Source organism: Salmo trutta, chromosome 29 (assembly GCF_901001165.1).
Source record: "Salmo trutta chromosome 29, fSalTru1.1, whole genome shotgun sequence".
Lineage (NCBI taxonomy): Eukaryota > Metazoa > Chordata > Actinopteri > Salmoniformes > Salmonidae > Salmo > Salmo trutta.
Window position 1 is genome coordinate 4,742,295 of NC_042985.1, and position 21,376 is coordinate 4,763,670.

A 21,376-nucleotide genomic window follows, 5' to 3' on the forward strand; every position below is an offset into this window, starting at 1 on the left:
ATGCACAAAGCGAGGTCCATGCAGAAATGGTTTGTTGAGATTGTTGTGGAATAACTTGAGCGACACACACTCACATACCCAGTCCTCCAGAAAGGGAGCGACACACACACACACACACACACACACACACATACACACATACACACATACATACATACATACATACATACATACACACACACACACACACACACACACACACACAGAGAGCACCCTGACCGAATCACCCTGACCCGTCCGGGGCAGAATTTTTTTCCCCAGTAGTCAGTCAGTCCCCCTCCCCAGGCCAGTGTTATCTCAGGAGATATACTACCTGCTAACCTGTCCTCTTCCCCAGGCACAGAGTGACCTGAGAGAGAGAGGGCGCTCCAATAAACAACATATTCCAACAGGGTTTACAACCCCCAATACAACACTGCATACCTGCCAGTTTGTATACAAACTGTTTATATGGTTTCATACAGTAATATAGCTCTGCACAGACAACAGTTTACACACTGTTTCCCATTGCTTCCCATAACACAGGTGCACTAATCTAGCTCTCCAGACAACCAGCACAGTTGGTGTACAAACAGTTCGCACATGATGTTCCAGAACGTTAACCCATTCCAAAGTAATCACGGATCTGTTCATTGTTAATATTACCAAGTATACAAACTAGGTGCCCATTATTTTAGGTAGTGTGTGAAGCTACTAGCTTTTTAGCACCACCTTGTTCTTAGATAATGGTTAACAGGACAGGATGAAGTTGCCCCCAGACACTGATCTAAGACCAGTTTAGAAAGTTTCCACCCCAATGGTTAAAGTTGGGATTTGGGCAGGGAAAGCTGATCATAGATTTGTACCTAAGTCCAACATCAATGGTTAACAGATGGATTACTGTTGGTGTTTTGCATATCTCATCTAGTAAACCCTACGTAAATGGTCATCTGTTGGACACCGGAAACACGGTTCATGTAAAACATGTATTACAGCACCCGTGTTGTTGTTGTTCTGGGCCAAACATTTGCTATTTGGAGGACCCACTCGCTCACTTTGCATGTTTTTATTTGCTGCAGATTTGAGTGTCAAATTCACATTTCCATTTGGTTTGAGTGTGTCCCTTTTTTCACACAGAGGGCATTTGTCTGCAGTCACATTGGCTCAAACCTCTGTGTACATTTTAGTACCGCATTATTTACATATTAGATGTCTCGTAGATATGGCTTTGGTTTTCATCTAGGTGGAGCGTAGCAAACTGGCTAAATGGACACTACACAGTCTGTAAAGAATACAGAAATTAGACTGATTTTAAGACCAGACTTTTATATTGCCCTATACGTCAGTATGTGCAGGCCTATCCCTCTATTTAATCAGTATTTAAAAATATATATTTTTTAAATGTATTTTTCTACTCAACACCTGAAAACGAATTAAAACACGCCACTGCAATTCTGACATAAGAACCTCAGCCATTGCAGGTACCTCAGCCCCCCTTGAAGGACTCTCATACTGATGACCAACGATGTGTTCTCACAGTTCATTTCACTTTGGACATTGCGTTATCGTAGCCTTACCACTCAAACTGTACTGCATTGCATGCACCTGTGGTTAGCCTCCTAGCATTAGCAAGCATTGAGCTATAGCTAGCATTGGCAAGCATGGAGCTATAGCTAGCATTAGCAAACATGGCGCTATAGCTAGCATTAGCAAGCATGGAGCTATTGCTAGCATTAGCAAGCATGGAGCTACACCTAGCATTAGCAAGCATGGCGCTACAGCTAGCATTAGCAAGCATGGCGCTACAGCTAGCATTAGCAAGCATGGCGCTATAGCTAGCATTAGCAAGCATGGCGCTATAGCTAGCATTAGCAAGCATGGCGCTATAGCTAGCATTAGCAAGCATGGAGCTATAGCTAGCATTAGCAAGCATGGCGCTATAGCTAGCGTTAGTACTGAGCTAGATCTAGGGAAGGTCTCAATTGCGTACTCTTTGCGTCCTCTCTCCTCATCTCCTTAAAACCCATTAGATGAGAAAGCCAGAGGTGCCTCCCCTCTGACCTTCTCCTCAATGGGTTTTGAGAAAAAGAGAGGACTTGAGTGTGCAATTGAGATCTTCCCTAGCCACAGCTACCTCCTCTTACCACCCTTTTTCTTTGACTCCTACAGCAACAGCAACATGCTGTCTACCCAGCCTTCATGGTCAGTGTTTGGGAGAGGGATGGATGGAGGGAATGAGAAGAGATGTTGTGGTTGACGTTTGTTTGAATTGCTGCCACTGTTAGCATGTCAAGTGGTTTTGTAACGACAGATAACCACTGTGTGGTAGGAAGTCGGGAACTAAAGCATGCATTGGGTGTCTCGATACTGAAAATTGGCTTCCTTCCCTTTGTTTGCTTTCCTTGATCCAAAAAAAGGTCAGTGCAGGAAAGGAATTACTTTAAAGTATTGGAGCCCGGCCTCGTTTGTTTCTATGCTCTTTAGTCAGGTTGTCTGCCAGCCAGCCTGCCAGTCAGTTATTCTTTCATAGTGTTGATGTTGGTTCCAGCTGACTAACAGTCTAGTCTGTCTGTGGGAGCTGTGATTTGCCCCGTTAACTTTAATAGTCTCTTCTCTGCTCATCCCCTCCTGACAAAACCCGGCTAAGATTTGGAGTCATTTACACAGATGAAAACAGATAAGTGTGAAAGGAAGTCGGTCACCTCTTTATTCAGGAATATTGAATCGGAGGCAGTTTATTTCCCCCATCCCTCACTCCTCTCCTCGTCTGCCTCGGTGGCCCCTTAATGAGTCTTCTTGATGATGCTTCTCTGCATGCTTCCCTCATTAGGCACCCTCAACAGGGACTTCTCTGCTCTATCCTTCCCTCCCCTCCCTCCCTAACACACATAGGCCCCTGCTCCACACACCACCAGCACAATATTGATTAACAATCCTGCCTGTCTAAGTGGGTTCCATCCATTCTATACCGCCAGCCCCTCAGCTCCAGATAATGAGCCTACTGGATAATAGGCCTATTGTTAAGAGACCAGACTTGATCAACCTTTACTGTTAAAAGGCTTGCAAGCTCTGTGTATGTGTTTCTCCCTCTTCTCCTAATGAGTAGTATGGGTCAGGGCTATAATACTCCCAGCTAGCTATCAGGAAGGTCAATAGATTGGTTTGGGACTGACAGTTGATGGATGTGCTAAGTGTTATTTAACCTCATTTTAAAGCACTCGCTTCTCCTTTTCAGCTGAGTGGCTATTTAACTCCCGCCTGTTAGTCTGGATCCCTGAGTCGATCTCGTCTCTCTCTCTCCCTCTCTCGCTCTCCCTCTCCCTCTCTCGCTCTCCCTCTTCCTCTCTCTGTCTCTCACTGTCTCTCTCTCGGCCTCTCTTTCTCTCGCTCTCTCTCTGACGTTGACAGGCTCTTGGGAGGGCTAAGTGTCTGTGTCCCGCCCTCTCTGCCTGTTAACAGGCTTTGCCAGAGGGCCAGGAGGTGGGCGGCTGGCTTTGCTTGTTGGGTGTTGAAAGGTTTGCAGTTTTTATTTTCACCTGCGGTCATGCCGTGTGTGAAATTAACCCGATGTGCAACCCTCTGGGAATACATCCCCAGCCATGTTCTTGTCTGTAGTGTCTGCTAAAACAGTCCACATAGAATAGAGATCTTCGAGTAGGAAGCCTGCTTTGAAGGACGGATAACTAGCAGTTGTTGTGTAGCCGGCTGCTTCTCACTAATTGCTGCAGGCAGCTGGTGTTTGGGCGCAGTTCATCCAGTATTTATCAAGTGTATTCTGTTCATAAAATGAGGTGGACTTTCTTTAGTGCGACGTGTTTGTAGGATACGTGTGTGTGTGTGTGTGTGAAGGATACGGGGTGTGTGTGTGTGAAGGATACGGGGTTTGTGTGTGTGTGAAGGATACGGGGGTGTGTGTGTCCGACTTCATACCCAGGCCCTCATAATAGTCTGAGTATGGTATTTGTGAGGAAGATGGCCTTATTGCTAAGGATGGTTCTTACCTACTGGCCTCTAACAAACATTTGCTAATTAAATTCAACTCCCCAATCCTTCCTCCTTCCCATGGTTTAGGACTGTTATTGGGGAGGGGAGGGAGACTAACAACTTTATGTACTGGGACAGTGGTTCTCAAACCTCTCCTCGGGGACCCCAGCCGGTCCAAACCTCTCCTCGGGGACCCCCAGCCGGTCTAAACCTCTCCTCATGGACCCCCATCCGGTCCAAACCTCTCCTCAGGGACCCCCAGCCGGTCCAAACCTCTCCTCATGGACCCCCAGCCGGTCCAAACCTCTCCTCGGGGACCCCGAGCCGGTCCAAACCTCTCCTCGGGGACCCCCAGCCGGTCCAAACCTCTCCTCGGGGACCCCCAGCCGGTCCAAACCTCTCCTCGGGGACCCCCAGCCGGTCCAAACCTCTCCTCGGGGACCCCCAGCCGGTCCAAACCTCTCCTCGGGGACCCCAGCCGGTCCAAACCTCTCCTCGGGGACCCCCAGCCGGTCCAAACCTCTCCTCGGGGACCCCCAGCCGGTCCAAACCTCTCCTCGGGGACCCCCAGCCGGTCCAAACCTCTCCTCGTGGACCCCCAGCCGGTCCAAACCTCTCCTCGTGGACCCCCAGCCGGTCCAAACCTCTCCTCGGAGACCCCCAGCCGGTTAATGTATTTGATCTATTCCAGAACTAGCACACCTGATTTATCTTGTCATCTAATCATCAGGCCCTTGATTAGGTAAATCAGGTGAACTAGTTCTGTGCTAAAACACAATAGTGAAATGTCTGGGGGTTCCTGGAGAAGAGATTTGAGAACCACAGTACCAGGGCTTGTTATACAATGGGGTGCCACATTTAGACCGCTGCAGATAGAAATGTGGCATTGACATCAGCTCTTGACAGTACATATTTCTATCTGAGAGTTTCTGTAACGTTGTGCCCACCTGAACTAAGCCCCCTCCATGTGTTGTATATCCAGTCCCCCGGTCTCTTCCCAGCCGACCCACTTGTCGTATGTCTTGTTCCCCAACAGCAACAGCAGCTCCAGGCTCAGCACCTGTCCCACGCTGCCCACGGTGGGCCACCCATCCAGATGCCCCCGCACCCCTCGGGCCTGCAGCCACCCGGCATACCCCCCATCCCGGGCGTGGCGGGCTCCGGTCTGCTGGCGCTGGGAGCCCTGGGCAGCCAAGCCCACCTGCCCTCCGTCAAGGACGAGAAGAACAACCACGACCTGGAGCACAGAGGTGAGGCGCTTGAGGGTGTGGATAGTTAGGTGGTTCTGCTCAATGGGCAGTGTCACTTTGCATTGCGGCCATTTTGGATCCATACAATTGGCATTGTGGTTTGATATTGCGGCCATTTTGTCCCTGCTCAGTGGGCATTTGTGGCTCTAAATTACAGCCATTTTGGTTCTGTGCTGATTTTGTTTGAGTATGAGTTGTGTGGCCTGATGTCCATGTACTCTCAGACCACAGTGGCTGTAAACACTTATTAAATGAACTTGTCTGAATGTGAAACCAAAGTATTTAAAAATGTATTTTTCTTGTGAATGCAGACCCATTAAGTCACAATACATGTTGCCATTCGTACTAACTTTCTTTTCACTTTCTCCCTCTTGGCCTGTCATCCTTTCACTCCCCCCTGGCGATCCCTCTGGTAAAAGAACGAGAGTCGAGCACGGTAAGTTGTCCTTGATTCTTCAAAAGGTCCACCCCATCTCCAACGCCCCCTCTCTCACCCTCTCTCAACCTCTCACCCTCTCTCAACCACCTTGCCCTCCCTTGACTTTGAGCCAGTCTGTTTGGTGACTAAGGCACTTTGCATAGACTTTAAACACCACGCCTTGTTAGAAATGTAAAATTCCTGATCCCTGCAGTAGAACACACACGTTTTGTCTGGTATAAGCTGTTCTGCAATCAAATAATGAATGGGGGGAGCTGGTGCTGCTTCCCCCTCTACACTATCTAATCCAGGTGGAAAATGACTCCAGTCACCAGGCGAGGATTAGCCCGCTCTATAATTTCATCACAATTAAAAGAGACTTTGACTCTCGTCTCTCCGCCTAAGAGGATTTACTGTAGCCCATCTATCCACCCCTCCCCCCTCCTCTCTGCCTTTTACTCCTTCCATCTTTCTCTCCAGCCTTATTTTGCCTCTTTGTTTTCTAATGCGCTCCTTTTCGTTTTGTCTGTTTGTTGTAATCATTCTCTCTCTCCTTTCTTTGTTCATACTCAATCGTTTTGTCTGTCTCTGTCTTTCTCTCTCTCTCTGTCTTTCTCTCTCTGCCTACTTCCAGTAAATATTTCTGAACACAGATAGTGAATAGTTTCCTCCCTCCTTCCCCCGGGCTTCTTCTCTTGTTAAAGCCTCTGTTTATTAGACTGGATTAAATCTCTCTGATAGCCGGGGATAGCGACGCGGTGGCGGCTGCGACAACGCAGGGATTGGGTTCCCAATGACTGGGCAGCGTGAATGGGTGCAGTCATGTCTGAAGGGAGCGAAACTGGGCCCCAGCGATTAGCAGTGCTAATGCTAACTCCACTCCCCTCCCTCATCTCCCTCTGTCGCTTCCTCCCTTCCTGTCCTGTTGTCTCAGGTCACCTGATAGGGGCGTCTGAGGTTATCCAGTCTGTTAATCATGCCTTAAAAGGCCACTGTGTATTAGACAGACAGACACACACATTTGTTTTACTATCCTTGTTGGGACCAAGCAATGTATTTCCATTCAAAATGATATTTACCCTAAACCTAATTCTAACCTTAAACTTAACCCATAAGCCTAAAATAGCCTTTTACCTTGTGGGGGCCGGCGAAATGTCCCCAATTGTCAGAATTGTCCTTGTTTTTACTATCCTTGTAAAGGTGTCCGCATGCTTCCCAGACAGAACAGTTCAGAAGAGTTTATACATAAGTTTATACATATACTATGACAAAATGTTGGGGCTTTTCGGGCACCTTTCTTTCTCGAGGCCAGTTGGGAGCCGACGTCTTCGCCCGTGATTGGTCAACTGTAGGGATTCTTCTATAGTCTTTGTTGTTTAATGAGAGACGACTCAATAGCACATTTCTTCATTGAGAAATTATGCACCAAACATAGTTCATGTAAAATTGCGTGACTAAGATCTCCTTGGCAGAAAAGTCGTAATGTAATTACTTTTTTAATTCTGACTTTTGAGGAAGTGTATACTGGCTACGGCATCTCAAAATGGACAAACTGCACTATTGCCGTTTTTTTTCAATTTTTTTTTTTTCAAGTGAATGTCTTTAAGGGAGTATGCGAACACACTTGTCCGGTTCACCTAGTCGACTTCAGCTCTCCACCAGCCGAACTGAAGCATGCTGGCACCTTAAGGACTTCAGCTCTCCACCAGCCGAACTGAAGCATGCTGGCACCTTAAGGACTTCAGCTCTCCACCAGCCGAACTGAAGCATGCTGGCACCTTAAGGACTTCAGCTCTCCACCAGCCGAACTGAAGCATGCTGGCACCTTAAGGACTTCAGCTCTCCACCAGCCGAACTGAAGCATGCTGGCACCTTAAGGACTTCAGCTCTCCACCAGCCGAACTGAAGCATGCTGACACCTTAAGGACTTCAGCTCTCCACCAGCCGAACTGAAGCATGCTGACACCTTAAGGACTTCAGCTCTCCACCAGCCGAACTGAAGCATGCTGACACCTTAAGGACTTCAGCTCTCCACCAGCCGAACTGAAACATGCTGGCACCTTAAGGACTTCAGCTCTCCACCAGCCGAACTGAAGCATGCTGACACCTTAAGGACTTCAGCTCTCCACCAGCCGAACTGAAGCATGCTGACACCTTAAGGACTGCTGATATCCACAAGGATAATAAAACCAAAAATGCACACAACCTCAGAGAGAGGGGGGCCTGGGAGGTAGCTAGCTAGTTACCCACCCCACCATCCCTCCTCTTTCAACCCCTCAGGCCAATCCACCTCTATTTGTCTCTCTCCTTTTATCCTCTCCAAAAGAGAAGCTGCGCATTTTGGAGCCACAATGGCAACATTCATGTACATATTTAGAGCCGGGATGGGGGGAAAGGGAGGGGGAGAATGGAGGGTTTGGCTTAGAGTCACGAGGAGTCAGATTACTTTGTGCAGCAGCCAAGACGAGGGCATGTTGCCTAGAAAGCCCTTCTGAAGGGGGCACCCCAACGCTGCCCAACCACATCCTCCTCCTCTCTCTCGTTCTGTCTGTCAACCACAAGGCCCCGTCTTTTCTCTCTCTGTCGTTCCTTTCTTCTTTCTCAGTGGACATGGGTGAGGGGTTAAAATGGGCAGCTCTTGTCCTCTCTTTAGTCTCTCTGTCTCTGTGGGTAATGAAAGGCTGGATGAGTGTGTGGGCTTGGCATGGAGGGCCCAGTGTACCCAGTGCCACCCTGGCAGTGCCAGCCTAACCCCCCCCCGCCCAGCCTGCCCAGCATGGCCACAAGTGGGGAGCTCAACTGAGTGCCTCACTACTGGCCTCTCATTGGATGCCAGCTGCCTCACTACTGGCCTCTCATTGGATGCCAGCTGCCTTTTTCTCTTTCTTTCACTCCCTCTTTTTCGACAATTTTCCTGCTCTACTTTTTCTCGCCGTTTCCGTTTGCTCTTTGTCAACGTTCCTTCTGTGCTCTCACTCACTCACTCACTCACTCACTCACTCACTCATTGAGTCTCTCATGTCATTCAATCCCTGTGGTTTAGGCAGTTTCCTGTCCCTCCCTCGCTACTTGTTTATGTACTGTATAACCACTGAGTGGTCCTGGCAAGGTGCCGACCTGTGTGAGGTCAGAACTCACCACACCAGCCCACTCTCCAGCAGTCATCCGTTCAGCCCGGCAGCTCTGGAGAAAGAACCACTGTTCACCTGGTGTTTTCCTTTCTGATGGTGTGAGTGTGTGTGTGTGTGTGTGTTGGAGGGATAGCAGGAGGAGGACAGGAAAACAAGTTCTGCATTGTTTGCGTTGTGTGTAAGCAGCCTCAGTCAATGGAAGGCCTGGGAGAAGAGGAGTCTGTGCAGTTTGTCTCCTGGGCTCACTCAGTCAGGCTCACTCCCTGTCCCTCACTAATGCATCATGGTGCGTGTTGAGCTAATATCCTCTAGTCTGAGGGGAGGTTTAGCTCTGTCAAGGGGTGTGTGTTTGAAGGACTTTGGTAAAGCCCCATCGGTGACCTGGCAGCTCTCCCCTCTAAGATGTCTGTCTCTACAGCACAAAGACACACTTCAAGACCTAAACTAGCAGAGCACATTTCTCCTAGACGTTTTGTTACGTGGGACGACTCCTGTGACTGACATGGTTCCTCGTCTGTCTGCGTGTTGTTCCAGAATAACTCAGTGTCTCCGTCGGACAGCCTGCGTGCAGCCAGCGACAAACACCGCAGTTCCTCTGATTACAGCATGGACTCCAAGAAACGCAAGGTGGAGGAGAAGGACACTATGAGCAGATACGTGAGTGGGAGCACACACACACACACACACACACACACACACATAATACAGTCAGCACCTTTAAACAGGAGAAGTACTGCTCTCACACACTGATATAAGTGTGGTCACTGTCTAACACTGTCTCTCAACAGGATAGCGATGGAGACAAAAGTGACGACCTCGTCGTGGATGTGTCCAATGAGGTAAGAGCAGCTGGTCGCTTGCATGTGTGTGTTTGAGTGGACACACGTATGAGTGTGTTGGTATGTTAGTGTGGTTGAGTTGCAGAGCCACATTCCACCCGGTCTCTCTGGTAGCTAGTGACTGAACACTGGTGTCTTTGTTGAGGAACCAGAGCTGACAGAGACCTTAACAGCTATCACACCCTCACTAAGGTCACCAGGGAAACCGCCCCTAAAATAAAGAAGGAAACAGAACTGTGTGCTTGTGTATAACATCCACTTATGTGTATGTGTACCAAATAAAAGCTTTATTTGTACGGAGACATGCTTATACAAAGAAACCTGGATGGAACCCCTAGGGTGACGGAGACAGAGGACAAACAAAGTGTGTGTGTGTGTACATGTGGCCTGGGTTTGTTTGACGTTCATGTACATGTTCCAGCGTGTTTCCACTCCTCCATTTACTCATTCTCTCGCTCTCTTCCTCTCCCTCATCATTTTTCTCTTTCTCTTGTTCTCTCTCTCTAGGACCCAGCCACTCCCAGGGCGAGCCCTGCCCATTCTCCTCCAGAAAACGGTCTGGACAAATCACGGGCCCTAAAGAAGGACGCCCCCAACAGCCCCGCCTCCGTGGCCTCCTCCGGCAGCACGCCCTCCTCCAAAGCCAAGGACCACGCCCACGTGAGTGTGTGAGAAACCGGAAAGGAGGGGGTAGGGGAAAACAATAGACAAGGGGTGAGTGTGAGGGGCTCATACATGGGAGGAAGTGTACCTATTAAACTGTTGAAGGAGGGTTGGGGGTTGGAGAGGAGACACACAGTGCTCTGATCCTTTCAATATCCTTTATGGCAGGCAGAATAAATGTTCATTGCTTTCCCAGCCCCGGATCATAAATAAACCGGGGCAATGACAGGGAGATTGCTCTGTCCCACCCTCCATCTCTCTCTCTCCCATCCCTCCTTCCCTTACCAGGCCCCATGTCAATGTGCTTAATTACTGGTCTAGTCAGGGAGCAAACTACAGAGATCTCCCTCCCTCACCAGTCCTATCTCCTTGGCTGTGGTAATGTGCTTAACTAGTCAGGACTCATGTTTCTGTCCGGGGGTGGGGTGGAGGGGTGCAGATTAAAGGGAAATGAGGGCTAAAGAAGGACCACCATCTTGGATGTTAGGGCTCTGACAGGCCAGTCTCTATTAGAGTTTGATGTGGCTCCACAGGGTTCTAATGAACTGGCACTAGTACATTGGATTATATTCAGCTCACCACTCAAATTGTCACTGGATTTTGGGGGAAAGTGGTTGTTATTTTGGGATTTGGTCTTTGGTTTCTATTTGTCCCTCTCTCTCCCTGTCTCTCTCATACATGTTCTATTTGTCCCTCTCTCTCCCTGTCTCTCTCATACATGTTCTATTTGTCCCTCTCTCTCCCTGTCTCTCTCATACATGTTCTATTTGTCCCTCTCTCTCCCTGTCTCTCTCATACATGAGAGGGTTGCTAGTGATCTAGTTGGATGGGTTGCTAGTGATCTAGTTGGATGGGTTGCTAGTGATCTAGTTGGATGGGTTGCCAGTGATCTAGTTGGATGGGTTGCCAGTGATCTAGTTGGATGGGTTGCCAGTGATCTAGTTGGATGGGTTGCCAGTGATCTAGTTGGATGGGTTGCCAGTGATCTAGCTGGGCGGGTTGCCAGTGATCTAGCTGGGCGGGTTGCCAGTGATCTAGCTGGATGGGTTGCCAGTGATCTAGCTGGATGGGTTGCCAGTGATCTAGCTGGATGGGTTGCCAGTGATCTAGTTGGATGGGTTGCCAGTGATCTAGTTGGATGGGTTGCCAGTGATCTAGTTGGATGGGTTGCCAGTGATCTAGTTGGATGGGTTGCCAGTGATCTAGTTGGATGGGTTGCCAGTGATCTAGTTGGATGGGTTGCCAGTGATCTAGTTGGATGGGTTGCCAGTAATCTAGTTGGGCGGGTTGCCAGTGATCTAGTTGGGCGGGTTGCCAGTGATCTAGTTGGGCGGGTTGCCAGTGATCTAGTTGGGCGGGTTGCCAGTGATCTAGTTGGGCGGGTTGCCAGTGATCTAGTTGGGCGGGTTGCCAGTGATCTAGTTGGGCGGGTTGCCAGTGATCTAGTTGGGCGGGTTGCCAGTGATCTAGGTGGATGGGTTGGGGTTCTATTGCTTTGTGATTGGCATCATTTAGAATAACAATGGAACACGCTGGAATAAAGCAACATTAATCACATCTAGTCTCTCTCTGTCAGAATGATAAGTCATCCACTCCGGGCCTAAAGTCTAACACCCCCACACCTCGTAACGATGCCCCCACACCAGGCACCAGCACCACCCCTGGTCTACGGCCCATCATGGGCAAGCCCTCGGGCATGGAGGCACTGGGTAAGTCCTCACACACATACACACTCATACCCACATGTATACAAACACACTCGCCCTCTAACCACAAATGGATTAACACGAAAATAACTTCCTTGTAGGTCTGCCCATTTGCCTATGGCAGAATCAGTTGTCCTTACCGTCTCTCTCCTCCCTCTCTCTAGCAGCTCCAGCCCTGCGTACCCCTTTGTCCATAGCTGGCTCCTACGCCACGCCCTTCGCCATGATGGGCCACCACGAGATGAACGGCTCCCTGACCAGCCCCGGGGTCTACGCCGGCCTCCACATCTCCCCCCAGATGAGTGTGGCCGCTGCTGCGTACGGACGCTCGCCCATGGTACGCTCCCCTAAAACTCCACCTCATGAAGCCACATACTCACATTCAGCCCCTCAGCCCTATACACAGGCTACAGTTACTAATACAACACAGTCACACAGGCTACAGTTACTAATACAACACAGGCTACAGTTACTAATACAACACAGTTACACAGGCTACAGTTACTATTACAACACAGGCTACAGTTACTAATACAACACAGTCACACAGGCTACAGTTACTAATTCAACACAGTCACACAGGCTACAGTTACTAATACAACACAGTCACACAGGCTACAGTTACTAATACAACACAGGCTACAGTTACTAATACAACACAGTTACACAGGCTACAGTTACTATTACAACACAGGCTACAGTTACTAATACAACACAGTCACACAGGCTACAGTTACTAATTCAACACAGTCACACAGGCTACAGTTACTAATACAACACAGTTACACAGGCTACAGTTACTAATACAACACAGTCACACAGGCTACAGTTACTAATACAACACAGTCACACAGGCTACAGTTACTAATACAACACAGTTACACAGGCTACAGTTACTAATACAACACAGTTACACAGGCTACAGTTACTAATACAACACAGTTACACAGGCTACAGTTACTAATACAACACAGTTACACAGGCTACAGTTACTAATACAACACAGTTACACAGGCTACAGTTACTAATACAACACAGTTACACAGGCTACAGTTACTATTACAACACAGTTACACAGGCTACAGTTACTAATACAACACAGTCACACAGGCTACAGTTACTAATACAACACAGTCACACAGGCTACAGTTACTAATACAACACAGTTACACAGGCTACAGTTACTAATACAACACGGTCACACAGGCTACAGTTACTATTACAACACGGTCACACAGGCTACAGTTACTAATATAACACAGTCACACAGGCTACAGTTACTAATACAACACAGTCACACAGGCTACAGTTACTATTACAACACAGTTACACAGGCTACAGTTACTATGACAACACAGGCTACAGTTACAAATACAACACAGGCTACAGTTACAAATACAACACAGGCTACAGTTACAAATACAACACAGGCTACAGTTACAAATACAACACAGGCTACAGTTACAAATACAACACAGGCTACAGTTACAAATACAACACAGGCTACAGTTACAAATACAACACAGGCTACAGTTACAAATACAACACAGGCTACAGTTACAAATACAACACAGGCTACAGTTACAAATACAACACAGGCTACAGTTACAAATACAACACTGGTGTCAGTTACTAATACAACACAGGCTACAGTTACTAATACAACACAGGCTACAGTTACTAATGCAACACAGGAAGAGGAAAGAAAAGGTGTTCACTCAAACACACACACATGCAAATGTACATCAGACTCACTTCTCACTATATATTACATGTCTCAGCAGCGCTACCGTTGAGTTAGCCAACACGGCTGTCGGCTAAAAGACTTATGGTAATATGACTAGCAGCCAATTTACAATGAACTTCCTATTTCAATAATTCACTTTTTCAATATTTCTTTAGAAATGCGTATCATTTTTTCTCTGCTCTCTGTGTAAAGTGTTAGCTAACTCCAATGTTGCTATTACCTAACTCCACTTCTTTGATGTCTGGTGCTACAAGGGAGGGGAAAATAACAACTCTGTCAAAACACTTCTCTGTGTGTGGAAATCTCCCAGGCTCTCATTAGCATTAGCAAGTGGGATTTTGTGTAAAGCTCCCCTTTACACCGTTACCACAAACCTGGGCAAAGGCTCTGCCTTTAAAGGAATGTAGAATCCACAGCACTGTATGAAATGATGGTAAGAATACCCCTTATGTCCCCCATACTCATAACTGGTTCAATACAGACCGCGGGTCTCTACTAGTACTACTGAACTAGGTCAGGCTTCGACCCCTGCTATGGTATAATTAAGCAAGAAGACCCAAGAGGGTGTGGTATGTGGTCAATATACCACGGCTAAGGGCTGTTCTTATGAACGACGCAACGCAGAGTGCCTGGATACAGCCCTTAGCCGTGGTATATTCGCCATATATCACAAACCTCCGAGGTGCCTTATTGCTATTAGAAACTGGTTATCAACGTAGTTGGAGCGGTAAAAATAAATGTTTTGTCATAACCGTTGTATACGGTCTGATATACCACGGCTGTCAGCGTCCAGGGCTCAAACCACCTAGTTTCTAAACGCACACAAGACCTGGAAAAACACCTACAATTGCAGGAAATTAGCTTTAAAACAGTAACAAAAATCTCTGCCCAATGCAACATGTATAGAATTGCGAAAAATGTAACTTAAAACTGCAAAACTATCTCTCTGCCAGCAAGAATGGTGTGAATAGTTTTGGGTAGCGTTGGGTTGCGAGGTGGGGGTTTGCCACATAGGACATTTGTGTGATCGGACCTTCTCAAATAATACTTGAGTACCTCTGCCTTATTTGACGCTACAGAAGCAGTGATGCTAAGTTTCCTGTTTGAACATTTAACTTAGCCTAGTTGGCTGCATGGATAGGCTTTCCACTGTTTGTTAGGCTATGGTGTTAACATGCTGTCTGTCTGTGCTGTTTCCCCAGGCGGGGTTTGACCCTCACTCCCACATGAGACCAGGCCTGCAAGCCAGCCTCACGTCCATCTCTGGAGGAAAACCGTAAGTCTCCAAACCCACTCTTTGTTTGAACTGTTCATCACGAGAGCCTGAACATCACAGGTCAAGTCCAACGTTTTGGTTCCAGGTTTTATTTTGACACAAAACAACAACTGCCCTTTCTCCCCACGGCAGTGCCTACTCCTTTCATGTGAGCGCCGACGGCCAGATGCAGCCGGTGCCCTTTCCCCCGGACGCTCTCATAGGCCCGGGCATCCCACGCCACGCCCGCCAGATCAACACGCTGAGCCACGGCGAGGTGGTGTGCGCCGTCACCATCAGCAACCCCACACGCCACGTCTACACCGGCGGCAAGGGCTGCGTCAAGATCTGGGACATCAGCCAGCCGGGCAGCAAGAGCCCCGTGTCCCAACTGGACTGCCTGGTAAGGAGCCATTTTTGTTTTAGAAAATCTGGATATACAATACCAGTCTGTTTGTGGACACCTACTCATTCAATGTTTTTTCTTTTTTGGTTACTACATGATTCTGTGTGTGTTATTTCATAGTGTTGACGTCTTCACTATTGTTCTAAAATGTAGAAAATATAAAAAAGAAAAACCCTGGAATGAGTAGGTGTTTCCAGACTGTTGACTGGTACTGTAAGAAGGCTATAATTTAGGTTGGCTGGGCTGTATGCTAGCTAACAGGATAGCCAAGCTGAACAAGCTGGCCATGTATCTGAGATGATACTGTGACGGTTATCATTTGACATGGACTGAGATATCAAGCCTACTCATGGGCACAGAGGATGCTCTTCATCGGCCTGATGTAGGACCAGGGATTTTCTCTAAGTGCTTGAATTAGACCATTTTCCTGTCCTGCTAAGCATTCAAAATGCAACGAGTACTTTTTGGGTGTCATGGAAAATGTATGGAGTAGAAAGTACGTTATTTTCATTAGGAATGTAGTGAAGTAAAAGTGAAAGTTGTCAAAAACATAAATAGTAAAGTACAGATACCCCCAAAAACTACTTGTATTTTTACTTAAGTACTTTACACCACTGCCTTCAGTCCCCTGAACCCCACATCCACCCTCTGAACCAGCCCTCTGAACTAGAGGTCGACCGATTAATCGGAATGGCCGAATAATTAGGGCCGATTTCAAGTTTTCATAACAATCGGTAATCGGTATTTTTGGCCACCGATTTGGCGATTTTTTTTATTTTTATTTTATTATTTTTGTAAAAAAAAAATTACACCTTTATTTAACTAGGCAAGTCAGATTAAGAACACATTCTTATTTACAATGACGGCCTAGAAACGGGGGTTAACTGCCTTGTTAAGGGGGGATTCGTTTTTGCAACCTTCGGTTACCAGTCCAACGCTCTAACCACCTGCCTTACATTGCACTCCACAAGGATTAACAGGCTGACTACTTGTTACGCGAGGGCAGCAAGAAGCAAAGGTAAGTTGCTAGCTAGCATTAGACTTATAAAAAACTATCAATCTTAACAATCACTAGTTAACTACACATGGTTGATGATATTGCTAGTTTATCTAAAGTGTCCTGCGTTGCATATAATCGATGCGGTGCCTGTTAATTTTCATTGAATCACAGCCTACTTCGACAAAAGGGTGTTGATTTAACAAGCGCATTTGCGAAAAAAGTACTGTCGTTGCACCAATGTACCTAACCATAAACATCAATGCCTAACAGGAATATTTAGACTTAGCCACCCGTTAGATAAAATACGGAACGGTTCCGTATGTCACTGAAAGAAAAAAACGTTTGTTTTTGAGATGATAGTTTCCAGATTCGACCATATTAATGACCCAAGGCTCGTATTTCTGTGTGTTTATTATATTATAATTAAGTCTATGATTTGATAGAGCAGTCTGACTGAGCGGTGGTAGGCAGCAGCAGGCTCGTAAGCATTCATTCAAACAGCCCTTTGCTGTGCTTCAAGCATTGCGCTGTTTATTACTTCAACCTGGGTGGGTATAATTTGTTCCAACAGGAATCTATTCCAAAAACTTCGTAAATAACAAGGTTTCCAAAAAACAACACATACAAAGTTGTATAGCGGCAGAATAAGATACCGGGTAGGGAGTGGTCTATTTCATAGCGTTTTTCACTCATCACGTTTATTCTGAAAAATGTCTCTCCTCACATGTCTGTTTGCCTATGGACAAACATTAAGAATAAGCTACGTGGTGAGTTGATGCCTATTCGGCAGCTAGTTAGCTAGGTTTGTATGCGTTGCTACTTTGTATGCGTTGTTGGTTGGCAACCTTTTACTTTACGTTTTTTGGAACAGATTCCTGTTGGAACATTCCACAAATTATACCCACCCCTTCAAGCCTATCAACTCCCAAGATTAGGCTGGTGTAACCGATGTGAAATGGCTAGCTAGTTAGCCGGGTGCACGCTAATAGCGTTTCAAACGTCACTCGCTCTGAGACTTGGGAGTGGTTGTTCCCCTTGCTCTGCATGGGTAACGCTGCTTCGAGGGTGGCTGTTGTCGATGTGTTCCTGGTTTGAGCCCAGGTAGGAGCTATACTGTTACACTGGCAATACTAAAGTGCCTATAAGAACATCCAATAGTCAAAGGTATATGAAATACAAATCGTATAGAGAGAAATAGTCCTATAATTCATATAATAACTACAACCTAAAACTTCTTACCTGGGAATATTGAAGACTCATGTTAAAAGGAACCACTAGCTTTCATATGTTCCCATGTTCTGAGCAAGGCACTTAAACATTAGCTTTCTTACATGGCACATATTGCACTTTTACTTTCTTCTCCAACACTTTGTTTTGCGTTATTTAAACCAAATTGAACATGTTTCATTATTTATTTTAGGCTAAATTGATTTTATTGATGTATTATATTAAGTTAAAATATGTGTTCATTCAGTATTGTTGTAATTGTCATTACTACAAAAAAGAAAAAATAATCGGCCCATTAATCGGCACCGGGGTTTTTTTTTTGGTCCTCCAATAATCGGTATCGGCGTTGAAAAATCATAATCGGTCAACCTCTACTCTGAACCCCACATCCACCCTCTGAACCAGCCCTCAGATCCCCACATCCACCCTCTGAACCAGCCCTCAGATCCCCACATCCACCCTCTGAACCAGCCCTCTGAACCCCACATCCACCCTCTGAACCAGCCCTCTGAACCCCACATCCACCCTCTGAACCAGCCCTCTGAACCCCACATCCACCCTCTGAACCAGCCCTCTGAACCCCACATCCACCCTCTGAACCCCACATCCACCCTCTGAACCAGCCCTCTGAACCCCACATCCACCCTCTGAACCAGCCCTCTGAACCCCACATCCACCCTCTGAACCAGCCCCTGAACCCCACATCCACCCTCTGAACCAGCCCTCTGAACCCCACATCCACCCTCTGAACCAGCCCCCTGAACCCCACATCCACCCTCTGAACCCCACATCCACCCTCTGAACCCCACATCCACCCTCTGAATCCCACATCCACCCTCTCCCTCCATCTGCTCTTGTGAATGTAGTAAGTCAAGGCACAGCGTCTTGTTCGTCGGCCCTGTGTGTGACGTTTTGGAAAAAGTTCTAAAGTAATGATCTTCTGATCGTCCTGCCCTGGTTCACCATTACCCACCCCATTAGTCATTCTCCCATCCTCCCCATTCATCAGTTTGATACTGTCTCCTGGCCACTTTGGAGAGGGGGAAGGAGCAGAGGGAAGAGGGAGAGTGCTGGCTTTGTGACCAGGTCTTATATAGTCATCAGCAAGCTGTTTAATTCATCTGAGAGCCCCGGCCCTCTATTGATCTGTCGTTCACTTCACCCGCCTCATGGACCCAGTCCAGCTAACACTCTTCTGCTCTTGTTAAAGCTGAAAATGAGACTCGCGCCACACACCACAGCTGAGGGAAGCCACACTCAAACACACTCTGTGATGCTTTTATCGTCATACCTGCTTCAAAAGGCACTCACATCTGAGCTGTCTTTGTTGCAGGTGCATTTTAACAGCTGAATAAGATGAGAAAAAAGAAGAAACCAGCACACTGCTCTCGCTAGGGCCACGGCTCTCGCTAGGGCCACGGCTCTCGCTAGGGCCACGGCTCTCGCTAGGGCCACAACCAGCATCCACAACCAGCATCCCTATGGAGATACTGCTCCACCCACATCCGTTCAATTCATCCAATGGGGTTGGAGTCGCCATACTTGCTTTTGTCGCCACACCTGCTTTTAAATCAAATCACATTTTATTGGTCTCATACAATATTTAGCAGATGTTAATGCGGGTGTAGTGAAATGGTTGTGTTCCTAGCTCCAACAGTATAGCAATATATTTAGCAATACATTTGTGTCTCTCACGATACCTGCTATTAGCACGATAACTGTCTGAAGCCCAAATCTTAACTGGCTCCCTCTGTCTCCAGAACAGGGACAACTACATCCGCTCCTGTAAGCTCCTCCCTGATGGCCGCACCCTGATTGTGGGTGGTGAGGCCAGCACGCTGACCATCTGGGACCTGGCCTCTCCGACGCCACGTATCAAGGCGGAGCTCACCTCCTCGGCCCCCGCCTGCTATGCACTGGCCATTTCCCCCGACGCCAAAGTCTGCTTCTCCTGCTGCAGTGATGGGAACATCGCGGTCTGGGACCTGCACAACCAGACCCTGGTCAGGTGACTGATCCATCCTCATAGAGTAGATGACTGCTTGGAGGCTAGGAGGGATGTACTACTACCCATATGATTTTAGCAGTAATGATTGGAGTGGGTTTACATTGAAATGTCCAAAATGTGAGTGGAATGACTTGACTAAGTCCACGGTGTTTGTTGGGTGTTGCAGGCAGTTCCAGGGCCACACGGACGGAGCCAGCTGTATTGACATCTCCCATGATGGGACCAAGCTGTGGACCGGAGGTCTGGACAACACTGTCCGCTCATGGGACCTGAGGGAGGGACGCCAGCTCCAGCAGCATGACTTCACCTCCCAGGTACGCACATATATGTTTGAACACACACACACACACACACACACACACACACACACACACACACACACACACACACACACACAGGGGATGCAACGGTACAGTGGGCCCACGGTTCGGTACGGTTTCGGTATCTTTATATTTAAGAAAAAAAATAAACACATCACCCTTTAAACAATGAACTCTTTTATTTTGCCTATAGACAAATGAAACTCTCCATTCAGAAAAATGGCAACATGTCTCTACTGTATGACATCAAGGGGAGAATAAAATGAAAAGTGCTTCTTAGCTTTGACAAGCTGAAGGTTTATTTTAAATAAACGGGGTACATACTTTTATAGGCAATATTACATATAAAAAATAACAAAATGCAACATCAAGTTGGTATCCTATATGAGATATCTATTCCTTTATGTTGAGGTTCTTCTGTAAAAAGATAAGCATGTCAACATTCTCTGAAGCAAGACGAGAACGGCTTGCACTGATCATGTCCCCTGCGGTGGAGAAACTCTGACTTACAACAGAGGTTCCTGGGGCACTGGGGCCCTGTGCATGTTTTGCAACAACAGGATCTACACCAAGCTAGGTAAATTTGATTTTAGTTTTAATGCACCGTATTGCTGGAACAAAACTCTAAATACATCTCATCTTGATGTTCTGATGCCGTTAGGCAACTGAAAGTATAGATTGGGGACTTATTTGTGGTGGAATGTAACTTTTTTGGAATGTAACTGGTTTGTGTTCCACCACACAAAAAGATCAGCAGCCACATGAAGGCAATCTGCTGTCTTGTATGAGGGGACCACCTCCTCAGTCATTTTGGAAAAGAGCTTGGTCTGCTCCTCTGGAAAGCTCCCCAAATAACTCTGACACGGGAGTCTTTTGAGGAGGGTATAATGAGGATGGATTTTGTTCCCTGTGGATGGCCCTGCTTGCACTACTTGAATCTACAAGAAAAATGGCAACTTATTAAGTGTAAGTGACACATCTCATCAAAAAAACATATCTCATCACATTTTAGCACACATGATAAAAACAATATAATGAAAAAGTATTTAAAAATGGCTGAAATCCCTGATGTTTATGCTGTTGCAGCAGGCTGGCAGGGATTTAAACCTTGGCTCAAGGGCTGTAACTCTGTAAAGGTAGATCTGGGTCTGTGTATCTTCTCTCCAAGTCCTGAGTGATGGCTGCCTTGGCCTCCCTGATGGTTGGACTGTCCTCAGGACCTGGTGCCATGGATTTGAGAATCATTGTCTTTAGAGGGAGAATTATTGATGAGGTGGGACTTGTTTCACTGCTCATGAGAGTTGTCATTGTTTTCAGGCGGTTGAGTAGCTCAATGAGTTCTTCTGCCAGCTTCAGTTCACTGTCCGTCAGCATGGCTATGTCTTAGACCGACTTCCTCACAGCCTTGTCCAATACAGCAGAGCAGATGGCCGGTTGCTGTTC

General features: G+C 47.1%; 1 protein-coding gene across 9 annotated transcripts in view; it reads left to right on the forward strand.

Moving 5' to 3' along the window:
* Positions 1 to 21,376, forward strand: part of LOC115166797 (transducin-like enhancer protein 3-B) — a 64,378-nt gene that overhangs the window by 39,429 nt on the left and 3,573 nt on the right. For 2 of the 9 annotated variants that reach the window (XM_029720613.1, XM_029720611.1), the window contains exons 8-18: positions 5,000 to 5,213; positions 5,588 to 5,649; positions 9,297 to 9,419; positions 9,551 to 9,601; positions 10,109 to 10,261; positions 11,841 to 11,973; positions 12,135 to 12,307; positions 14,920 to 14,993; positions 15,126 to 15,375; positions 19,366 to 19,613; positions 19,780 to 19,927. In XM_029720613.1, the coding sequence (XP_029576473.1) occupies positions 5,000 to 5,213; positions 5,588 to 5,649; positions 9,297 to 9,419; positions 9,551 to 9,601; positions 10,109 to 10,261; positions 11,841 to 11,973; positions 12,135 to 12,307; positions 14,920 to 14,993; positions 15,126 to 15,375; positions 19,366 to 19,613; positions 19,780 to 19,927 (1,629 nt within the window). Of the gene's footprint in view, positions 1 to 2,148; positions 2,182 to 4,999; positions 5,214 to 5,587; positions 5,650 to 9,296; positions 9,420 to 9,550; positions 9,602 to 10,108; positions 10,262 to 11,840; positions 11,974 to 12,134; positions 12,308 to 14,919; positions 14,994 to 15,125; positions 15,376 to 19,365; positions 19,614 to 19,779; positions 19,928 to 21,376 lie in introns of all 9 variants that reach the window. The other 7 variants (XM_029720618.1, XM_029720616.1, XM_029720615.1 and 4 more) reach the window with 5 other exon arrangements.